The sequence below is a fragment of the Trachemys scripta genome, chromosome 10, assembly GCF_013100865.1.
Source record: "Trachemys scripta elegans isolate TJP31775 chromosome 10, CAS_Tse_1.0, whole genome shotgun sequence".
Classification (NCBI taxonomy): Eukaryota; Metazoa; Chordata; order Testudines; family Emydidae; genus Trachemys; species Trachemys scripta.
In genome coordinates this window covers 81,368,711-81,392,314 of record NC_048307.1, presented here as the reverse complement: position 1 = coordinate 81,392,314, position 23,604 = coordinate 81,368,711, and the positions used below count along the sequence as shown (strand labels likewise).

General features: G+C 38.7%; 1 protein-coding gene across 6 annotated transcripts in view; it reads right to left on the bottom strand.

Annotated features, from left to right (window-relative positions):
* The window catches only part of MAP2K5 (mitogen-activated protein kinase kinase 5), a gene marked incomplete at its 5' end in the record, with an annotated part of 178,694 nt that overhangs the window by 57,761 nt on the left and 97,329 nt on the right, over positions 1 to 23,604 (bottom strand). For 4 of the 6 annotated variants that reach the window (XM_034784993.1, XM_034784989.1, XM_034784991.1 and 1 more), the window contains 1 exon segment: positions 8,368 to 8,397. In XM_034784993.1, the coding sequence (XP_034640884.1) occupies positions 8,368 to 8,397 (30 nt within the window). 6 annotated transcript variants of the gene reach the window in all.

Below are 23,604 nucleotides of genomic sequence, written 5' to 3'. Positions count from 1 at the left end.
CTGCTTTCCAAGGAGCTGGGCAGCAGAGCCGAGCTGGCAAAGGAAAGGCAGGTAATAAGACACTGGCCTGATGGGCTCAGAGCCACAACTCCTTCCTGGGAGATCACAACTACGTCTAGGAGGAAAGATTAAATAGGCTAGAACTTTTCAGCTTGGAAAAGAGGAGACTAAGGGGGGATATGATAGACGTCTATAAAATCATGAGTGATGTAGAGAAAGTAAATAAGGAAAAGTTATTGTTCCCATAATACAAGAACTAGGGGCCACCAAATGAAATTAATGGGCAGCAGGTTTAAAACAAATAAAAGGAAGTTCTTCTTCACACAGCGCACAGTCAACTTGTGGAACTCCTTGCCTGAGGAGGTTGTGAAGGCTAGGACTATAACAGCGTTTAAAAGAGAACTGGATAAATTCATGGAGGTAAGTGCGTTAACAGATATTAGCCAGGAAGGGTAGGAATGGTGTCCCTAGCCTCGGTTTGTCAGAGGGTGGAGATGGATGGCAGGAGAGAGATCACTTGATCATTGCCTGTTGGGTTCACTCCCTCTGGGGCACCTGGTATTGGCCACTGTCGGTAGACAGGATACTGGGCTGGATGGACCTTTGTCTGACCCAGTACGGCCGTTCTTATGTTCTTATGTCTATAGTAGACAAACAGGTGATATAGAGCAAAGAGGTGCTCCATATGCAGACAACTTGCTTCTGTACATTTCAAAGCCTGTAACGTTGTACCCAGATTTAAATGAATGGGCTAGAATCAATGCCTCACTCTAGTCCCAAATAACACAGATCACACAGAAGACTGGAAAAAGACATTAGTTTCAATAAACCCAATAAATTTTGATGCTTTGTAAATGGCTATATGGAAAAAATCCAACTCATTTCCTATTTATCGGTTACTGTTTATGCCAGTTCATCCACCAAGCCTGCAAGCAGAGTTCAAACAATCACAGCAAATCAGATGTTATCTACGACTAGGCCTCCGCATCTCCTGCATGAAGTCCATGTCTCACTTATGGACCCAAAAAGTCTGTGTGCTGAGACCAAGTTCAGGATCTATCAAACTTGCGTATTGCCTGTTCTGCTGTACAGGTCAGAAACCCAGACTGTCTTACAGTCAGGCTAGGTGTAGCTAGAGGCACTGCAGATGTGCACCAAAACCTGAGCATAATGTGGTTTGTTTTTGTGCGAAATCCCATAATCTCACAGATATCTGGTCTTCCTCCAATCGTTTGTTACACATTCAAAAGTGGCGTTGCATGCTCTTTGACTATGTTGCCAGGATGAACAAAAATACTCCAGCACATTGTGCTCTTAAGCTTGTGGGAATAGGAATGCATGCCTTGACCTCACCCAGCGCTGCTCTTGGGGCCGCAGAGAATCTGGGAACTTCACGTACAATGCCTGGTACAATGCTATTAACTGTGGTTGCTCTGGCTGACGCAGCGATCCTCAGTAGACTATAGGCAGTTGCTTACTTGCCTTTATGCCAGTGAGAGTCTGACCTGCAATTTTGTGAGTTCTAATTCAAAACTTAGTTATTTACATAACAGGCTTTATTCATGGTGATGCACTTACACTCACTGGTAACAGTGAAGGAAGGATCATTTCCTGTAGTACCAGCCCATGCAAAGGATGCTCACACATTTCTAAAGATGCCCTGAAATAAATTTAAATATCTCCTTTCTTTTTCATGTTTTCCCCTGATAAGGAACTTATTCTTTATGGCAAATGCCGCCTCATTTGAGGCTCTTGCTTGATTTATGTAATCACAAAGGTTCCAAAAGGGTTAACCCTGCATTCAGAGGTCAGGATACTGACCTCATGTAATAACAAAAGTCATGTTACTTAAAGGCAACTTTCTCATTCAAATGACAAAAAACTCAGAGAGGTTAAGTTCCAGTGTCAAAGCTCCTAACCACATAACAGCTCAGGTCCTGACCCTGCAAACACTATGAAGGTGCTTATCTTTATGCTTTGAAATAGTTCCACTAAAGTCAACGTGACTAGTCATTTATGTAAAGTTGACGTCAATGAGATTACATATGTACTTTAAGGTAAGCACACGCATAGGTGTTTACAGGATCAGGGCTTTCAATACTTCTGGAAAAGCTGGGGAATAACTTTGTGCAGTAAAAGTGATCTGTAATAGGTATAGAATGCAACACTGGAATCCCATTCCCAAAGCTGGTAAAATGAGAAATGTAGCAGAATTCATGGTTTAAATGGTTGCTTGTAATTATTATAGTTAAAAAGGAATAATAATTAAATATCACAAATTAACAATCCATCCAGATAAATGTGTTGTAGATTAGGGTCTAACCTTTTTCCCCATATCGATAAACAAGATATGCAACATATTAGATACTTTCAGCAGTTTCCTATTAATTCATGGAAAGGGCATGCTATATTTTCTATATTTTCACATGAGAAAAAAATCTGTAGTGTAATTATCACTCTATCCTAACTTTACAATGTATTCCCAAAAGCTAAATCTATTTTAGCTATGAATTTATGATTTCTGGTTGATGTAAAAAAAAATCTAGGTAGATTAGGTAATGATACATGTAGTGAAACCTATATTAAGAAATCAGTCTAGATCTTAAAATAGAAGATTACATCTAACATTTTCTATAAAGTTAATATGGAAAACATCACTAGTTTGTCATTAGCATTTAAACAGTGTTTAATGTCTTTTAAATGGTTCAATATTATGATGCAAGTGGAAGATAACAGATTTCATTCTTACCGGGAAACATGCTTTAACCAACCTTCAGTTTATTCTTACAAAATAAATGAATGCTTAAATGATGTTTCTGTCAACTGAAAAAAACCAACAGTAAAATAGCTACTTTATGTGCCAAGCTAAACTAATTTTTTTTTCCTTGACAACCTGCTCACATTTAAATGAAACTAGACCAAATTTGGCCTATAGTATGAATTACATATAAAAAAAAATAACCTTAGACCATGCTAATATAGGGATGAAAAGCAGTAACTTCAATTAAAACCACAAAATTATTAGGCAAACTTTAAGATACAGCAAAGAAATTAATGTGTTTTAAATGCAAAGTGGTTAGATAAGTAGCTTTTTGACCTACAATTAAACCTCACTAGCTGAAAACACAGTGAGGGAAGAATTTGCTCAAGCAAGGCCAAAACCCAAATCTTATTTAAAAATGGCTTTGGTATAAGTAATCCAAAAGCATTTGTAAAATCTAGTCCTATTGACATGGGGCCAGATCCTTAGCTGCTGTAAATCAGCATAACTGCACTGACCTCAGTGGAGCCACACTGATTTATTCCAGCTGAGGGTCTGTCCTAAAATGTGTAGCATACATGACAGCATCTCTCTGATACTTTTATGCACAGAAGTATGGTAAGAGCACAAATCTTTCATTAAAAGCAAGTAAAAAAAAAAAAGAGGATCTCTTTCACGAACAGTGTTTTTGCCTTCTGTACTTTCTTAGAAAAGGAACCAATGGCAAGATTACAGTGAATGGATACTCTGGCTCTAAAATTTTCTATTATCCACTTATGTTTTCCTTGCAGTGGGATTTAAGAATGCCTCTTCATTGAGACAAGTAATATGTCATCATTTTGTTGAGCTAACAGGCCTGACAGTCTTGTCTCTTTGAGTTAAGGACACTACCGCTCCGTTTCTCATATTGTTGGGAAAATCAAGGTGGAAAAGGCTGGCAGGAAAAAAAAAAAAAAGGAGTTAGCCAACTGGCAGTAAGTTCTTTAACAATTCTGCTACCTTTTTTTTTTTTAAACCACCAATTAATTTATTTTGCCACAAAAATGTCTCATTATCAAAACCAACCTAAATTAAGATCTTTCTTACTTTCACTGTATTGTATAATAACTTATTTGAATGCATGCCTTTTGTATTTTAACAAACATCATCTTCTCTATTCACCATTTCTCTTGTCTTTTTGATCTTTTTTCTACTTATCATGTTCTTTATTTGAAACAGATTTTTAACAGATAATCTTGATCGTTACAACAATATCTTGCTTGCATTTTATTCAAATAATTCTTAAAAACAGCTTAAAAAGCCGTTTGGAATAACATCAAGCTTGCCATCAATCAAATGAAAAAATTCCGCTGGCGGTTGTATAAACATCAGATCAACTCTGATGTCTTCAAGGATTTCAGAGTGAACCATAAAAAACTCCATTAACTTCTGACAAAGAATGCAAATTAATCACAACATGGGGTGAAATGAAATTAAAGGCTCTTTTCTAATCAATGACAAGGCAGGATGAAATATTTGTTACTCTCTCGCTCTGCACTCAGGCTGCCTAGATATTTGCACTTTCCCTCCAAAGACCCAAATGGAAGGTGTGAGCACAGATTCACCCACAGTTGCTGTTTAGCCCTCCCCACCCCCAGAGCTATCTGCTTACGAGTCGCTGAGATCCACAAAACACACTAATCATCTGAATCTCAGGTGCATCCAATTTGTTATTCACACTCTCCCATGCCAGTGAAAAGCCTGGCGCAGACAGATGCACCAGGAACCTTAAATGACAGTTTTGGCCTCCGGAAGTGCGATCACTACAGCAAAATCTAGTACAGCCTCCAGGTGAAATGTCTGGAGCTCCATATGGAGCAGGGAAAATTAACAACAAGATGAAAATCGCTGCAGCAGCAGGGAGTCTGAATTTTTTGAAAAAAAAAAAATGAAATTTAAAGATGAAGAAAGAGAAGTAATAAATTAATGGGGTGTGAAAACATTCAAAGCTTTACAATACCAGGGGCACTATTTGCTCAGAATTTTTTTTGGCGGAAGGAAGAGGGCAGACATGATGGGGAGGAAGGGCCTTCTTTTCTTTTCCTTTTTTTAAACTTCAGGTCATTTTGAAATAATTTATTAACTAAGGTCTGGAACTGTAGCCAAAGGAAGGAAAACGTTTTTATACATAAAAAAGTACTTTAAATAATTTGTTGTAATTTACACTTTTCAGTAGTTTATTACATCCCTTGCTATTGAGTGTTGCCTGTTTCTTTAGAATGTTTCTCTAGTGAATGTATCATCCTTTTAATATACAGCTTCACCATAAAGTGGTGTGAATAGAAGCTGAGAATATTTAGCAAGCGATTCTTTTTGTTTCTCCTAAATTCCATTATCATTAAACAACCAATTGCCCTCTATCATTTTTTTATTTAATCTACTGAATTTGGCTCTCCATGATTAACTCTACGTCTCTTAGTTTCTTCAGACTCTGCAAATCTTCAGTTTCAGCTTTAAATTTAATAATAAAGAGAAAATGCTGTGAAATTCCATGGCCTCTTAGTTTTCTACAGTTCCTTCTACACAGACACAAATTGCCCCTCTAATCACATGAAATTACTGTTAAACTTTTAAAAGAAATCTATAACTTAGTTACCCCGAGCCATCTTCAGTTATCTAAAATGCTGACACTATACACTAAGTACTGCATTTGATAGAAGGGATTTTGATTTCATTTTTAAATGTTTACATATGAAGGGATTTTGATTCTAAAGAGTCTGTTTTCCCTCTCTGTGTGCGCGCAATTCCCATTAGTGTTAATAGAGTTATGCAAACACATCAGGGGAAGAATATACCCTTAAGTGTTTATGTTTATATCGAGAGAAAATCCTATGAGCGTCATAGTCTACTTCTTCCAAAAGGAATTTTACATTACAGCGAACAAGTAACAGCGCATCACAATAATGTGTCTGGAAAAAACATTAAGCAATTCAGAAAGTTACTGGATTTTCACTAACTAGCTTGCTTGTATGAAGTTTTTGTAATAGCAGCGTCTGCTCTAGTTAGCAATGTATTTCATGATTTTTTTGGATAAAATTACACCTCTGAAAGAGAACTACAAAGACAAACCATAATATATACTACTTATTCAGAACACAATCCTCTGAACACTTATGCACATGGACGATTTTACTGACACGAGTAGGTTGCTTAAGCGTGAGCAGGATAAAGCCCTAAATGGAAATATACATGACTAAATAATGTTCATGTGACAACTAAGCAAATCTTTGTATCTGAATGCTCGTAAAGCACCCTGAAAGTGGAAAGTGCTAAATACTATCATTAAAACATTCCAACAGAGGGATGAAAATCCATCCTTTAGTCTTGCTGGCAGATTGGTAAGAGATATGAGGGAAAGTTAACCTCCTTTCTGAATTTCTTGACTATGGTCAGTTTCCATATAATCATAAAACTTGCATTATATGGATAAAAATAAGCTAATTGATTTGGTTTTTTGTTTTTTGTTTTAAAGAGGAGGAGAAGAGTAACAATTCATTCAGGTATAATTGTAAAAATACATTAATTTGTCCGAGAACAGGGATGATTCTGTATACATATTTAAGTAGCAGCTCCAGGCTATTTAGGGACAAATTCTGCAAACACTTATGCATGTAAAGCCTCACTAAACTGAGTAGGACTTATTCAAGTAAGTGTTTGTAGGATCGGGCCCTTATAGTGATCTAAAATATATATATATATATATACACATATACATATATATACATACACATACACATACACACACACACAGTTAAAAAAAATACTCAGTCACCAGACCACAATGCATCTTTGGGGCTATTCTGATCAACCATGAAAGTACATATTTAAGATGCATACTATTTATATTAAAAATACTTATGGAAAATAGTTGCTTTTACTTACCAGCCCATATTTCAAAGTCTCATCGTCTCAGATATTTTATATGTTAAAAAACTATCATTTTTTAAAAATGCCATTTTTAATTAGAAGAGCAAAAAGCATCTTAAATTGCTAAACATGTGTTTTGCTCCTAATATGAAAATATATTGACACTGCTTTTGAAAATATATAATCAGCAGACATAATAAAATTTCAATGCATACACAGACTAAAAAACCCCCCAATGCTTCCATGATGAAAGTTGCAACCCAGAGTCAATTTTTTTATGTAGTTATGTTCCACTATCTACAATAGATACATTGATACGTTCTTAACTAACATCATGTGACTATTACAGAGACAACGTGGGTCAGGTAATATCTTTTACTGGACTACAGTGATGTGCAAATACTTTTTTAGAGTTAAATAGTCACAAGTACCTCTTTTTTGGATTTTCTCTCAGAGGAGACTGTTAGTTGAAAAATATAGATAAAAACTCTAAGCTATGTTCTGCTAAAACAATAAAACTATTTCTTTCAATCAGCGAAGACTTTTATTCACAGCAGGTACAAAAGGGAGACTGGTATATTTCTACATATGCAGAATCTTTAGAAGTCCATGAAAGTGTCAGGAGAATTTGCTTAAAACAGTTTACAAAAATGGGAAAGAGAATGAGTCCTATCCTATTATTCAATAACCATGTTCATGAGGCATCTGCAGAATCTAACCATGCATAAATTAGTATGTGTAATACAACAGTTATTTGCATAACAATAGCAAGTTAATAGATGCTTAAAGAGCATAAACCAACACCACCTTTAAATCAGACATGCCTCCAGGCACTCCAGTCTGTATAGACCAAAATACTTGGAAAACAGTAGTCATAAAACACATGAAACCATAAAAAAAAATAAAAAATTTCAAATAATTCATTGTATCCCCTGAACTTTTTCACGTTTTTTTCCCAGAAAGAGGAATAATTTTAAGAATGACACCACAGCTTTTTAATTTGTATTTTGTCATCCATCTTGCAAGAATATTTTAGAGTACAGAACTCTATCTGAATTGGCCATTATTTTTTGGAGACTCATGATTTTTAGGAATAACCATATAGGTAAAAGCCAAATTCTCCATCAATGGCATTTTTCAAGAACACTCAGTACGGGGTCTTATTCTGCCCTCACTGAAGTTAATGGGAGTTTTACCAGGGACTTCAATGGGAGCAGAATCAGGCCAATGCTGAGTGTGAAAATTGCACCTGGTATGTAAAATATTGGCATTTTATTAGATCCTAGTAAGTGAGAACATTAGGAAAAAACAAACCAAACATGTCATCCCACACCATATATTTCATTCCTGAGGGTCTTCAACTATTTTGCCAAAATTCATAATCTGAATTAAAAATGAAAAGAAAGAGGAGCTACTTCTATCTTACTATCAGAGTAATTAAAAAATCCTTTAATTGCACAATAAAACAATCACCATCCTCATCATAATCTCTTCCATCCTCCCAAGGGAAAAAAGAAATACCGTTTGGAAAAAAAAAATCAACAGAGATATACTTCTAAACGACTCCTTAAAGATATCACTTTTCAATTTAACAGGACAGATTTATTTGTATGTGGCTCAAATGTTCACAGTTGCTCTCTGCACCTTCATACATAGGAATGAATGTCACAGTGGCAAGCAGCAGTAATGAACAATCTTACCTGAGGATATGGAAACCTCCCAAGAGCAAGCTGGGAAAGAAAATAATATTTGTCTAGTTATATAGATTTGCATGGAGGGCATATTTTCTTAAAGAGAGAAAAGTACTTATCTCTCACTATTGTACAAATTGCAAAAAATATATGTGAGCAAAAATAATCCTGAGAACACAGTAAGAGCTGTATTTAGAATGGAGTCATTCACAACGATTATGCTTTGTTTACAAACAAAATTAAGGCTTTGTTATAAAGTATGCACACTTTTCATTTTGACTTAGTCAACAAAAGCATGTCTATCCCACCAGGTAGCATGTGCCATGTTCCAGTTTTCTAAGAGCTCCTTAAATGAAACCATCTAGTCTCAGTAATGAGGCAAATGACACTGAACTTTACTAATTATATCTGCAATGCATGGGTATTCACACAGCTTTCACTCAACTCCCTAACTCCTGGTTTAGCTCACACTGGGCTCAGGGTAAAATGTGGGTTGGATCAGAGGTCAATCTCCTCCTTGGTTGTTTCAAAGTCTTCGGCCAGGAACTCTGGGGGAAGGGAGAGAGCATGGAATCCACAACATCACACTCCGTATTTTCTTTCATTATATTTTAGGTTATATACAAAATAGAGTTGACATATTGCCAAAAATGGTTTTTAAATGGTAATTAATACATTATTACAGCTCCTGCTAATGCTGGTACACAGTAAGGTCTATTATTTCCAAGATAGATTCCTATTTTGTCCCAGGTTGGTATCTCAAGCCTTACAGTACTTTTGTTAAACCACATTTTTTCAAAAAGTCATTTTGGCCATTTTTAAGTGATCAGACAAGATGGGATCTGTAATAACCAGCACCTGTTCTTCTTGTGCCACTGACTTACCATATAACCATGGGCAAGACACTAGAGCTTTTTAGTTCACACATAAAGGCCAAAACCAGCAGTCCATTGCCTCTACTCAGGCAAATACCTTATGAGGAGACAACACGAGCTGTACCTCAGCACATAATCACAGGGTATGACACAAAACAGGTATAATACAAGCATCGTTGTGAGGCTTAATTAGGTCTGTAAAACTTGAGATGCTCAGAGGAAAAGCTACTGTAGAAGCACTATTACCAATTCTGAGCAGACAAGGTCTTGAGGCATTTGTGTAAAAGACATATGTGACAGACCACAAAAAAGGAAAGTGAGCTTTTTTGTGATGGAGAGAGGAAGAGACTTTGCTGCATTTAGTTATTATTGGTAGTGAATTTCTACAGACATGCAAAGAAAATGAGTAAGGCCCTACCAAGTTCACGGCCATGAAAAATGCATCACGGACCGTGAAATCTGGTCTTTTGTGTGCTTTTACCCTATATTATACAGATTTCACGGAGGAGACCAGCGTTTCTCAAATTGGGGGTCCTGACCCAAAAGGGAATTGCAGGGGGGGTCACAAGGTTATTTTAGGGGGGTCACGGTATTGCCACCCTTACTTCTGCGCTGCCTTCAGAGCTGGGCGGCCGGAGAGCAGCGGCTGTTGGCCAGGCGCCCAGCTCTGCAGGCAGCAGCATAGAAGTACGGTTGGCAATACCATACCAGGCCATCCTTACTTCTGTGCTGCTGCTGGTAGCAGCTCTGCCTTCAGAGCTGGGCGCCTGGCCAACAGCTGCCACTCTCCAGCTGCCCAGCTCTGAAGGCAGCGCCGCCGCCAGCAGCAGCGCAGAAGTAAGGGTAGCAGTATCACAACCCCCCCCCCAACAACCTTGCATCCCCCCACCCTTACAACTCCTTTTTGAGTCAGGACCCCTATAAGTAGAACACTGTGAAATTTCAGATTTAAATAGCTGAAATCATGACATTTACAATTTTTAAAATCCTATGACCGTGAAATTGACCAAAATGGACCGTGAATTTGGTAGGGCCCTAACAATGAGCTATAAAAGGGCTACTAAGTATGTACAGTAACATTTTTGTACATGTATTTATTATGTATGTTATGAGAGTTGCACATGATAATCTCCATGCATCATCTGAAGATTCACCCCAATCTCTTCTAAAACCATACCAGTGGGAGTCTCCATAATGATTGAGGAGGAGCTGTTATAGTTCATGATATCAAAAAGTGTTGTTTAAGGGTCCCTACTACACTGACATGACAAGACATGGGTGCTCAGAAAAACAGTGGGCTATTGGGTCATTCATCATTCTCAGACTTTCATTCAGATTTTGCTTTAAATCCCAAAGGAAATCACCTCTCCAAAAACTAATGCTAAGGCCTTGATTTAAAAATCACAGAAGTGAGGAAATGAAACATTAAGATCTCCACTGAGCCCTTAATTCACCATAGGAAAAGGGATTGTAGCAACCATAATACGCATCATTCCACCCTCGCCTCACTAAAATCCCTCCTACAAACTCACTTCTGCCAGGTAGCCCCCAACACTAACCCCCACTATAAGCTGTGCTAACTTCACACCAGAGGTGCAATAAGGCAAATCAGAACCCTCCACCCTGTCCTCACCACCCTCTAAAGAGAGGAAATCTAAGATAAAGTCTTCCTCTGGGTCTCCTCCTGTGTCTGTCTTTCTGTCAATACTTTGGGGCCAGAAACTGTCCTTAATTTTTATTTCTGGACGAAGCACTGAGTTCAATGCTGCTGCTTAACAAAATACACTCATCATCAACAGCTCCAACAAGCATAGGAAAATAAATGAGGTGAAGGCTGGAGTCTGTGTCTCTTTATGTCATTTCTGTATCCTTCACAGCCTTGAGCCTTCTTGGCTGGTCAAACCTGGTGAGGCAGGGCCCACTGTGAAGAACACAAGTACCTTCTCCCCTTTAGAGCTGAGCGTATCACTCAGTGACATGATTATCTGCTGCTGGCCGAAGGACTGTGTATTACTGTTAGGCTAGCATAGAAACCTGCAAGTTTTAGGCACAATGGAGTGAGTGTAAGAGAAAGGAACCCTAAATGTTCTTACTTTTGTGGGTTTAATTATTACCATTACATATTATATTAAAACAAACACACACAACTATATCATCTCATGACACAGCAGGAGGAAACATACAGGTATACACACAGGACTGAGTTCTGTAGTCCTTACTTGGTACTTACATGGGCAAATCCCTCCCTGACTTCAATCCCGACTCCAAACTCTTCATTCGAGTGCCAACTGCCAATCCTTTTCCCTAATCATTAACTCTAACGGGACTTTTACCTAAACGAGGACTGCGGGATCCGTCCCTAAATGTAGCAGAATAATTGTGGAACTAATTTTCTGTCAAACCAATAAAAAGAGGTAAAGGAGCTTTGAAAAGACAGGAGTACAGAAGAATCAGTTCTTCAGCAGCTACAACCAATTAACAAAACAAAACAAAAACCCCTAAACAACAAAGCAGAATGTGACAAGTCTGCACCTCCTAGAACCATTATTGTGTTGATCTAGGCAGAGGGCTTTCCCTCCCCCCAAGATTGTCAAGGTATTATAAATTAAGAAACCTACCAAAGAGTATGTAATCTTCCCTGAAATAGCCTGCAGATATGTCACTGTACTAAATGTGTTTCAGATTTAATGAAGCTTTAATGTCCTTTTTAATTTTGCCTGTTTCTATATCACCAGGGGTCGAGCAAGGCAATCAGCACTCAAGAGGGTGGTTTGGTTTAAAACTAGGAAAAACTCATTTGCTTATGAGTTGCACTGTATTTTCTTAATTAAATTTACTGAGTAAAATGGTTTAAGTTCAGCCAACCAATGACCTCTGGATGTAGATTTAGATTTATAAACAGGGTAACAGTTAAAGTAAAGGGAAAAAACAACCAAAAAACAAACAAACAAATTAGAGCTATACCAATAGGAGTTTGTACCCTTATCATCTTTACTAAAGAAGTGATTTAAACATAAGCGGCATAAGCCCAATGAAAAATGCAAAAGATACCAAGTACAGAAGCAGAGGTAATCTATCAAAAAATCTCTCCCATCCTCTACTTTCACATGAGGGAATTCAGGAAGGGTTTCATTTCTTTCTTTCTTTCTTTTTTTTTTTTTTAAATCCTACTGGGTTTAAAACAAAACATTTTAAATCTGAACACTTAGGGTCAGGAAAGTGCTGAGTATTCTACATGGGCTTTGAAATTATGGAGAGAGAGAGGAATGCTCAAACTCGAAGGGCCTGATTCTCATTTGGCAGTATAAAGGTACTTTAAAAAGTCAGTGTAAATTATACTGCCAGAGTGGTCCAAAAAGGCTTTAGTATCAATGAGAATTAGACCCTGAAAGGATCTACCAGCCAGGAATTTGTGTTTAAACAATGCTATTCTACTGTTGTACTGTGAAACAACCATGTTTCAGTCCCACTGCTTAATGATCTTCCACTACCCACATGCTGCTCACAAGTGTCAGAAAGCATCACACTTTACTTACATATAAAATTAGCATCCTAGAAAAATGTAAAATTTTAATCTTGCCCTGTTATTAACCAGGGTTCTGGCCTTACCAACTAACTAGTACTCCTGTGAGTAGTTCTTAGATGCGTACTCCCAATGAGTTCCTCAGAACTACTCGTGGGAACAATGGTTGCAGGGTCAAGTTCTAAGCTAATAACTTATCACGTTACATATAAATAATCTCAAATGTCTAATTTATAATAGTAATAATACTTTGAGATCCTGGGGTGAACAGCGCCACACATGCTGCAAAATGTTTTACAATATCTAGGAGAAGATTTTCAAAAGCAGAAAGGGGCGTTACGCACTGCACTCTCATTGAAAGTCAGTAATGGTTGGATGCCTAGACCCCACTAGTGCTTTTGAAAATCTCTCCTACCTAAGGTTTATAAAGGTTTTGTTTTGTTTTAAATACACAGAAAAACTAATCCAGAGAGCGCTTAAAGGACTTATCAAAGTTACCCATTGACTCACCAGTCCTAGCTAACAAATATCTTGCTCTAACCACTACACAAAGTTGCTTCTTTCAAAAGTTAAGAATTGACACTTGATTAACAAACTTACAAAGGGATGTGTTGCTAGTAAGAATTATTACTGTCACTGAGCAAGTGTGGAAGAACAATCCACATCGTGTTCAGAAAGTAACAAAGAAGGAAGTTCAGAACATTTTTTTAGGACACTCAAATTACAAAATCTCCTACTTAGATTATTGTCTACGCTGTGCAAGTTGTTTTTAATTTACAGTTATACTGAAAAGCATGGGATGTTTTATTCTTAACTTAGACACATTCCATGTTTCTCAGCATAACTGCAAATTGAAAATAAGCACTTACAATATTGCTAGTGATCTAGCTGAAGAAGGACTTTATAGTCTGAAATGTTCTAAAATTTGTTCTTAATTACCTTGTGCACATTTTACACAATTAAATTTCCATCTAAGGATTTTGCATTTAGATTGTGCACTGCAGTTAAAGCCTCATTTTATGGAAAAGCAGCCTCCACTTTGGAACATTGAGACATAGGAAACTTTAAAAATCAGACTTAACTACTGGATTACATAAAATTCCCTAGGTGAGATTCCATTCCAAGACCAATTTATACATTCCTAGATAGATGGCTTAAAATCATCTGAATCTCTTCCAGTGAGGACCTTAATAAATATTAAATACCTCAAAAACTACTCTAAGATTTTTCTCTCTCTTTCATATCAATTTCACTGTCCTCTTATTGCACAGTAAAAAAAAATAAAAAAATCCAAAGGATATAACAGCAATTTACCAGTGTTAAAGTGCTTCTGAGGTTAAACTGACAACAAAGAAAAACAGAAACACAAAGCATCTTGAAGTAGGGTTTCAATTAAATGTGCAGGATTTAGTAATGCAGGACAAAGAAAAAGAGTTACAAATTAATTTAATTTTCTGCGTACAGTTTGCAGCTGCACTCCAAAGTGTCTGGGGCTTAAGAACAAAGCCTTGAAAGGCCTCAGAGTAAGGAAAGCTTCAATTTTTAATGTAGAACGCCATTAGTTGATAACTTGTGGAATCTGCGACCCCTGCGGAGGGGCATAAGTGCGAGTAACAGAGACTGATGAAGTGACATATTTGTTCATGTCTAGAACTATGAGGAAGAAGCTTATTACTAACACCATCAGGCCCAACAGAAATATGCCCTAATAACCTTTGAGACATTTCCTGGTTCAACATCTCTCTCTCTAAAATATATTAAAAAGCCAAGCTTAATTCACCTTAATTAAGGATAATTAGTTTCACTTTTGCTTTTTAGAAACATGAACTATAAAAAATTAATTGCAAATTAAAGATCACCACTAAATTGCATATTTCTCCCAATCTGCAGAGCCTCGGAATTGTATCTGCTTTATATATAAGGTTCTGCAAAGGTTCTGCTGATTCAGAACAGTGTAACTTCTTATTCGTACGTGTCTTATCTATAGACATTATTGTTCTCCTTTATCCTTAAGGATGCACATACCTCAGTCTCCAATCCTGTAAACATGTGCACAACTCACATGGGTAGTCCATAGAAGTCCATGAGACTACTCATGTGAATAAAATTACATGGGTAAAATTGCTCATCTGCCGGGGGGTGCTCTAACCACTGCAATACAGGGTCATTCCCATTCTCTCTCTCTCTCTCTCTCTCTCTGGCGCAAAGACTATTTAAACATTTATCCACAGGGGAACAGTCTTTGGGCCAGAAAGACAGAAAGGGAATGACCCCATAGTCCAGTGATTAGGGCACCCACCTGGGGGATGGGAGACCCAGGGTCCAGTTCTCCTGCTCCATCCACTCTTCCATTATTTATCCACATCAGAACATCCCCTATCTCAGTGGTTAAAGCACTCTCCTGAGAGGTGGGAGACTCCTGGTTCAAATCCCTTCTCCCCCTCTGGGGGGAGGGGAAATTGAAAATGAGTCTCCCACATCCCTAGCAAGTGCTCTGGGCTGAAAGGTCTAAGGTAGGCATCCGGCACCATCACCACCACGTAAGGGGCCTGGTTCAGTAGGCGTGCTCAGAGACTGCCTACCAGAGTGGGCATCACACACAACACAGGCAGACCCCACGCACAACGTGGGGCTCAGGAGTCAGTTGCGCATCTGGGTGCCTGGAGGGAGGGAGCAGTGTGCATGCTCAGAGGCAGGAAAACAGGCTCTCAGGGAACATTGACTCTGAAAAATTTGGGCACCAAAGAAGTTTAGATGCCTACAGGTTTCAGCAGGAGTTTTGTGGATTGCAGTGGAATCAAAACCTGGGACTTAGACCCCTGAACCCCAGAGGTTTAGGTCTTAAGTACCTTTGTGGATCTCACTCTAAGTGCTTAAGATTTTAAAATGTACCAGCCACAGGGACATAAAGCACAACTGTATATCATAGCAATTAACTAACAGCTTATAAGATATTAACAAAAATACAATACGCGCTCCACTCTCATTCAAAACCTACAGGCCCAGATTTCGAAGTTCCTTATGCTGGCGCAAATCCATTGAAGTAATGGTGCTGGTCTGGATTTACATCAGTGTAAAGATCAGATTTTGGCCCGTTGCAGACCAGTAACAACAACATAGAAAAGCAAACACAGCTGATAAATCTCTCCAATATTTTGTTATTTTTAAAACAGAAGATTGGTTTATCACAGCGGGTCCTTCTATGAAGAGAAGGCCACATTAATATATATTTTATATATTACATATAGACACACACTATGCTATTCCCATCCATCTATTCAGGGACCTAATTGTTTTATTTCTTTCAGTGTTACAAAGCCTGCCCACTGTGGCTTAGTGTTGAATGCTGGAAAACATGATACATTGAGGTCTCAACCTGGGCAAACTGTACCTAAACTTACACTTTATTGCAGCTTAGTTCACAATCTTCACCTAATATAGGGTTACATCCCAGCGCAGCAAGCGGATAAATCATCCTGGAATATTACTCTGGCTAAGTTTAGCTGTGAGTGGAGCATATGTGCTTCCAAGTCACTGAAGCAAAGGCCCATAAAATACACTAATTACTGGAAGTTATGGTCACTGAGTGATTGATAGCGCTCTGCAAGGCAACTTCCCCATTTTCAGCTATTCTGACGGGCCTCAACTGCCACAGAGCAATTATTAATTCATGACCCAACCCTCAGGCACTGATACCTTTACTTCTAATTCTGCTACCACAAAACTACTGTTATGGCTGGACACTGTCTTTCTTCATCCTGATGGCTGTGTAAAGATGATAAAAGTGGAACCTTTGTAGACTGGTGTTGTTTAGATACATTACCCCAAAACAGCATAGAAAAATAGGTAATTATTTGTTCTAGATGCCAGTTTCTAAAATGTTTTGCTTTGCACAATCAAATAAAATATGCCTACACAATATATTTTGCAGAATTAAGAACAAATTTACTTTAAGTTGTTATGAGGCAAATCCTGCTCATCTTACCCATAACTAGTCGCAGTGACTTCATATGGACTACTTGCATGAGAAAGGCAGTAAGTGATTGCCTGCCGTATGAGCAAGAGATACCGTAATATCATTCTTTAACACAGTCGTTCTCAACCAGGGGTACGTGTACCCCTGGGGGGTACTCAGAGGTCTTCCAGGGGTACATCAACTCATCTAGATATTTGCCTACTTTTACAACAGTCTACATTGATAGCACTAGCGAAGTCAGTACAAACTAAAATTTTATAGGCAATGATTTGTTTATACTGCTCTGTATACTATACACTGAAATGTAGGTACAATATTTATATTCCAATTGATTCATTTTGTAATTATATGATAAAAATGAGAAAGTAAGCACTTTTTCAGTAATAGTGTGCTGTGACACTGGTATTTTTATGTCTGATTTTGTAAATTTTTAAGTGAGGTGAAACTTGGGGGTACACAAGACAAATCAGACTCTTGAAAGAGGTACAGTAGCCTGGAAAGGTTGAGAGACACTGCTTTTACAATTTAAAATAACTTGAGAAAGCTCATTTCAAAAAGGAGGAAACGTGCCATCTCTTTTCGAGCTGCCTGAATAGACAGTTCCTACTGCATGGGTGTCTGCTCCTCAAAAACATCACTGCAATTATTAACAGTCAGGTCAAAGACTCGGGATCCAATTCTGCTCTCAGTTACAATGTGAAAGGAAAAAACAAAAAGTGGTGTGGAAACTGAATTACCCTCTCACCCCTAAGTGAAGGTCCTGGCACATAGGTGAGGTAATGCTGGGAACCCTGTACTGCCAAAGACCATGCTGTATCTCTTCTGTGGGCAAACAGAGAATCTCAGTCTCCTGGGTTTTCAATCCAGCATTTTTCAGAAGCACTAAATTCACTTCAAAATATTTTTTTAAAACCTCCAGGTCTGTGTATATTATCATTATTACAGAGTGATTTGCAGCCAGTAAAGCAACTACGCACCACATTCAAGCATTACTGGGTCCTTGGGTAGTTGGTTATAGAAGCAACGGTGATCTTTATTAGTTTAAAGGGATGCAGTAAGAAAAAAAGTGAAAGCAATTTAAAACACATCATACTGTATCTACTGAAATGTGCTCAGATCCATCTAATGTGTTCAATTAATTTAACAATTACTTGCTTCCTCAATGTAAGAGTTAAGAAATAATACTCTTGTAACATGTTTATTTACTGCTGACCTGGTGTCTTCTGGTAGCAGGCATTCTTAATGACTACAGCGACACCAGCCGGCACCGGCCTGATCCATACTCTCCAGTTTAAACCTTTATTTCTTTTTTAGAGGACTCTAATAAAACTCATTTTGGTTGTATCAACAGGTTGGGCTGCAAATTGAGAGATCAGGCCTCAACACGGAGGCAAATTATTCCAAAATTAAATTTAATTTGCTTTTGAGAGAATTTAGGATACTGAATTTTCTTTAGACACTTTGTGTACATTTCTTTTTGACACACCGAATTTGCAGGCCTGACATAAGAAGATAAGAACAGCCACACTGGGTCAGACCAATGATCCATCTAGCCCAGTATCCTGTCTTCCCACAGTGGCCAGTGCCAGCTGTTTCAGAAGGAATGGACAAAACAGGCGATTATTTAGTGATCCATCCCCTGTGGCCCACTCCCAGCTTCTGGCAATTAAAGGCTAGGGATGCCCAGAGCATGGGGTTGCATCCCTCACCATCTTGGCTACTAGCCATCCTCCATAAACTTATCTTATCTCATTTTTTTTTTAAAAACGCAGTTGTACTTTTGGCCTTCACAACATCCACTGAAACAAGTTCTGCAGGTTGACTGTGCGTTTTGTGAAGAAGTACTTCCTTTTATTTGCTTTTAACCTGCTGCCTCTTAATTTCATCAGGTGACCCCTAGTTCTTGTGTTACGTAAAAGGATAAGTAACACTTCTCTATTTCTCCACACCATTCATGATTTCATAGCCCTCTATCATATCCCGCCTTAGTGGTCACTTTTCCAAGCTGAAAAGTCCCAGGTTAAGCCTCTTCAGTATTTTCTTTTATAATATAGAAAATGCTGTAGGTAGTTTTCATAAAAAAAAAATTCAAACTAGATTCCATATTGACCATATGCATTATATGGATACAACACAGAATTCCAGAAAATTAAGATTTACATACACTCTGCCCTTGAAGTAGGGCAGGAAGACATAAGCACATAACACTTCTACTTCATGCTCCACACTCACTATCACCTCACTTTTGGGTGCAATTTAGCATGGGGGTTAGCTACAAAGCCAGAAATGATCAAGCTCTGGTTATACAATGTCCATTGTCCACCTATCTCCAATGGCCTGTTAGAATAGTCATTATGCATAAAAATGCTCTTGCTGCCTGTCCCTAGGGCTCCATTCACAGAATCAAGCGTGAAGAATTCTCTGTGGTGGTTTGTGGCTTTGGAACTTGCTTCTCCTGATGGGACTATCTACGTCTGCATTTGGGGACTTTTAGAATGTGGTTTTAATTTGTCGTAAGTTCAAGGTTTTCAGTGACGGGACTTTTGCTGTTCAATGGGCAAAGAGAACATGGATGGGTTACCAATTTAGGGCAACAGTAAAGTCCTTTAAAAATTTGTTGTAATGCGGTCCCGATACCATGGTGATGGATATCTAAGAAATCCTGGTAATCAAGTAACTCTTAAGTGCTCTAGAAATGTGTGTCTGGATTTTGTACATTAGGATTGGCATGTGGGTTTGCATGTCAATGTGTTTAAGACTCACCCAAGAAATGCAGCCCAAAGCTTTATATTGCAACACACTCTTGGGAGATGTTGCAACTGTCAGAAAAACCATTATGGTTCTAGAATCAACATAATAGGACCTGTAGTGTAACCCCAGAGGATATCAAATTCTCAAAAGTCAGGACATTTCCAGTAAAGACTGCCTCTCTATCCTAAACATCTCCTGTTTGGCCCGCTATTTTGATATACCTGGTGTGATGAAGTGGGAATGTTCTTAATGTTTTCTCTGAATACTGTGTGGGTGCCTCGGTTTCCCCTATGCATTTCTCAAGTATCTAGGTGGTGGGATAAGGGTGTGTGATTGTTGCAGAGCCGAGTGCGCCAGTGTGATGATGTCTGCACAGAGAATGGCTGACACCCTGTCTCCTGGCAACTGATGGCCTGGGCCCCTCCCCTGCAAAGGTGCCAAATGAAGGTGTTGGAGAACAAAGATCAGGTGGCCTCATGGCCCGGGAAAGAGACAAAGGCCAGAGGAGGGACTGGAGAGTTTCAGTTTGGAGCTGGCTGGGGAAATGGAGGGAGCCCCAGGGCAGGGGTCTAAACTCCCTGCCCCCCAGGAGGGACCTGACTGAGGGGGTCCTGTTGTCTGTACCTACAAGCTCTGGTTTGGACTGTGTTCCTGTCATCTAATAAACCTTCTGTTTTACTGGCTGGCCGAGAGTCACAGTGAATCGCAGGAAGTTGCGGGGTGCAGGGCCCTGACTCCCCTACACGCCGTGACACCTGGTATGTAAAATCACGTACGATTCTGAGGCCCTTGCTTTACACAGGGCTGAAATGTAATTCTCATTTGCCTTTTAAGCTTGACCCTTGCCATCATCATAAGTGCCTATTTTAATTATGTTCTTGCTGCTTCTGCTCCGTGCAGCCTTTTGACACTTTGGATCATTCCATGCTCCTGGATTGCCTCCAGGAGTCATGCAGACATTCACACTTACCTCCTGTCACAGTTCTGTGCCTATCAAACTGCTCTCACTCAGTCTCCAGTGGCAGCTCTAATTCCACACCAAGACCCAACTGTAAGGCATTCCACAAGCTTCAATTCGCAGTCCTCCCTTCTCTTCTATCTACTCATGATAAAATTGACCCCTGTGCGAAGGTACCACTTAGATCTTCAAAACAGGGTTTAAGTAGGATTTAAGTGGTGCTGGCCCTCTACACAGGAATGAATTTGACTCATAAGATCAGCTAAGAATCCAGCTCATAATCTCTAAATGTAACCTTAGCCACTTCTACATTGACGATATTCAACTGAACACACATTTTGAATTCTTAACACAAAGTCGTCCTTGTCAACTCCCTCTCCTCGTTCTGACTATAGACGCTTGTGGCTTTGTGTCAGCTTCCTACAGGTAAACAGCTCAAAGACAGAAGTGTTTCTCTTGCTCAAGAGTATCCTCAAGCAGAACTTCATTCTCTTCTAGCACCCTCCGCAGACTCAGACCTTCTATTTGCCTCTGCTACTTAGAAGCTTGGTATTATCCTTGACCCTAAAGTCTCATCTTTCCACGTCTACACTTGTCACCACCTCTGTGTTATTTGCCCAAGTACTGTATGCTCAAGAGTCAGTATATAAAATCCCTTACCATTGCCTGAACATTGCATGTTAAGCAATTTTAGCATATTTATCTGGAAAAACATGCATGTGTGCCTGAAATACATATATGCCGCACACACATGCACTGGATAGTTAATGCTCAGTTTTGGTGTCCATGCTTAATTACTGAAAATACAGAATAGCCTAATAATCTGCAACATCTCTTAAAACTCCATGTTAACTTGACTGCCACACACAATTCCTAAATACGTAAAGCTCTACTAAATACACAAATAAAAGAAAACAGACACAAATTACTGTAGATGATCAAAAAAAGATTCTATTTTATGGGATTGCAAAACATATTCTTATTATTACGGATGTGCAAGAGCATTTCTTTCGTGTACGGGATAACATTGATAACCTTTGCAGGAGAAATGATTTTTTTAAGGTGGAGCTAGAAAGAAAAAGAAAGACAGAAAGAAAGGCTGTTTTTGTGAACAAAGAATGGAAGAGAGTTGAGCCTGAGAAGGATACAAAGGAAGATGTGAAGTGGGAAGCACACCTTTATAGTATATGGAAAGTCAAATCACGCATATTCAAATCCCAGCTCTAACACCCACTCACTCTATAGCTTGGACAAATCATTTCACCCTTTTGTGCCTCATAAGAACGGCCGTACCGGGTCAGACCAAAGGTCCATCTAGTCCAGTATCCTGTCTACTGACAGTGGCCAATGCCAGGTGCCCCAGAAGGAGTGGCCCAACAGGCAATGATCAAGTGATCTCTCTCCTGCCATCCATCTCCATCCTCTGACAAACAAAGGCTAGGGACACCATTCCTTACCCATCCTGGCTAATAGACATTAATGGACTTAACCACCATGAATTTATCCAGTTCTCTTTTAAACGCTGTTATAGTCCTAGCCTTCACAACGTCCTCAGGTAAGGAATTCCACAAGTTGACTGTGCGCTGCGTGAAGAAGAAATTCCTTGTATTTGTTTTAAACCTGCTGCCTATTAATTTCATTTGGTGACCCCTAGTTCTTCTATTATGGGAATAAGTAAATAACTTTTCCTTATCCACTTTCTCCACATCACTCATGATTTTATATACCTCTATCATATTCCCCCTTAGTCTCCTCTTTTCCAAGCTGAAGAGTCCTAGCCTCTTTAATCTCTCCTTATATGGGACCCGTTCCAAACCCCTAATCATTTTAGTTGCCCTTTTCTGAACCTTTTCTAGTGCCAGTATATCTTTTTTGAGATCAGGAGACCACATTTGTACGCAGTATTTGAGATGAGGGCATATCATCGATTTATATAAGGGCAATAATATATTCTCAGCTTATTCTCTATCCCCTTTTTAATGATCCCTAACATCCTGTTTGCTTTTTTGACCGCCTCTACACACTGCGCGGACATCTTCAGAGAACTATCCACAATGACTCCAAGATCTTTTTCCTGACTTGTTGTGGCTAAATTAGCCCCCATCATATTGTATGTATAGTTGGAGTTATTTTTTCCAATGTGCATTACTTTACATTTATCCACATTAAATTTCATTTGCCGTTTTGTTGCCCAATCACTTAGTTTTGTGAGATCTTTTTGAAGTTCATCACAGTCTGCTATGGTCATAACTACCTTGAGCAGTTTAGTATCATCTGCAAACTTTGCCAACTCACTGTTTACCCCTTTCTCCAGATCATTTATAAATAAGTTGAATAGGATTGGTCCGAGGACTGACTCTTGGGGAACACCACTAGTTACCCCTCTCCATTCTGAGAATTTACCATTAATTCCTACCCTTTGTTCCCGGTCTTTTAACCAGTTCTCAATCCATGAAAGGACCTTCCCTTTTATCCCATGACAGCTTACTTTACTTAAGAGTCTTTGGTGAGGGACCTTGTCAAAGGCTTTCTGGAAATCTAAGTATACTATGTCCACTGGATCCCCCTTGTCCACATGTTTGTTGACCCCTTCAAACATGTTTATGATGCCTCAGTTTGATGATGATGAACGATTAACACTTGTTTTTGTATATACAATATAGGCCCTAATCCACAAACTGGATCTGCTAACATGGACCACTGTGCCTGTGTGTTGCCACAATCAATAGGTTCCATACTAGTGAATCTGATTACAAGATCAGGATTTATCATTTTAAATTATTCGGGTCAGTGACCTAGTTATTTTACACATCTGTAAGGTGCCTAGCACACTGTTGGCATTACACAATCAAATAATGATGCTAATAAAAAGTGCCCCATCTTTAAAATAGGGTCAATAATACTTACCTATCTCGGAGGAGCATTAGTTGGGTGTTAGTTAAAAGTTTGTACAGTGTCTTGTAAATATTAAGTCAAATATAAGCAGAAAAATCCTGCTTTAGAAACAAAAACCTCAGCTTTTACACATTTCCCCTTAAACTTATTAATTAGAGCATATTATGGACTAATATGCTGCAAAGCTCGCCTTCAAGTCTTTTTGCATTATAACGTAACTAAAAAGCATCTTAAGAGTGCTCATTATTAAAAAACAACAAAATATGTT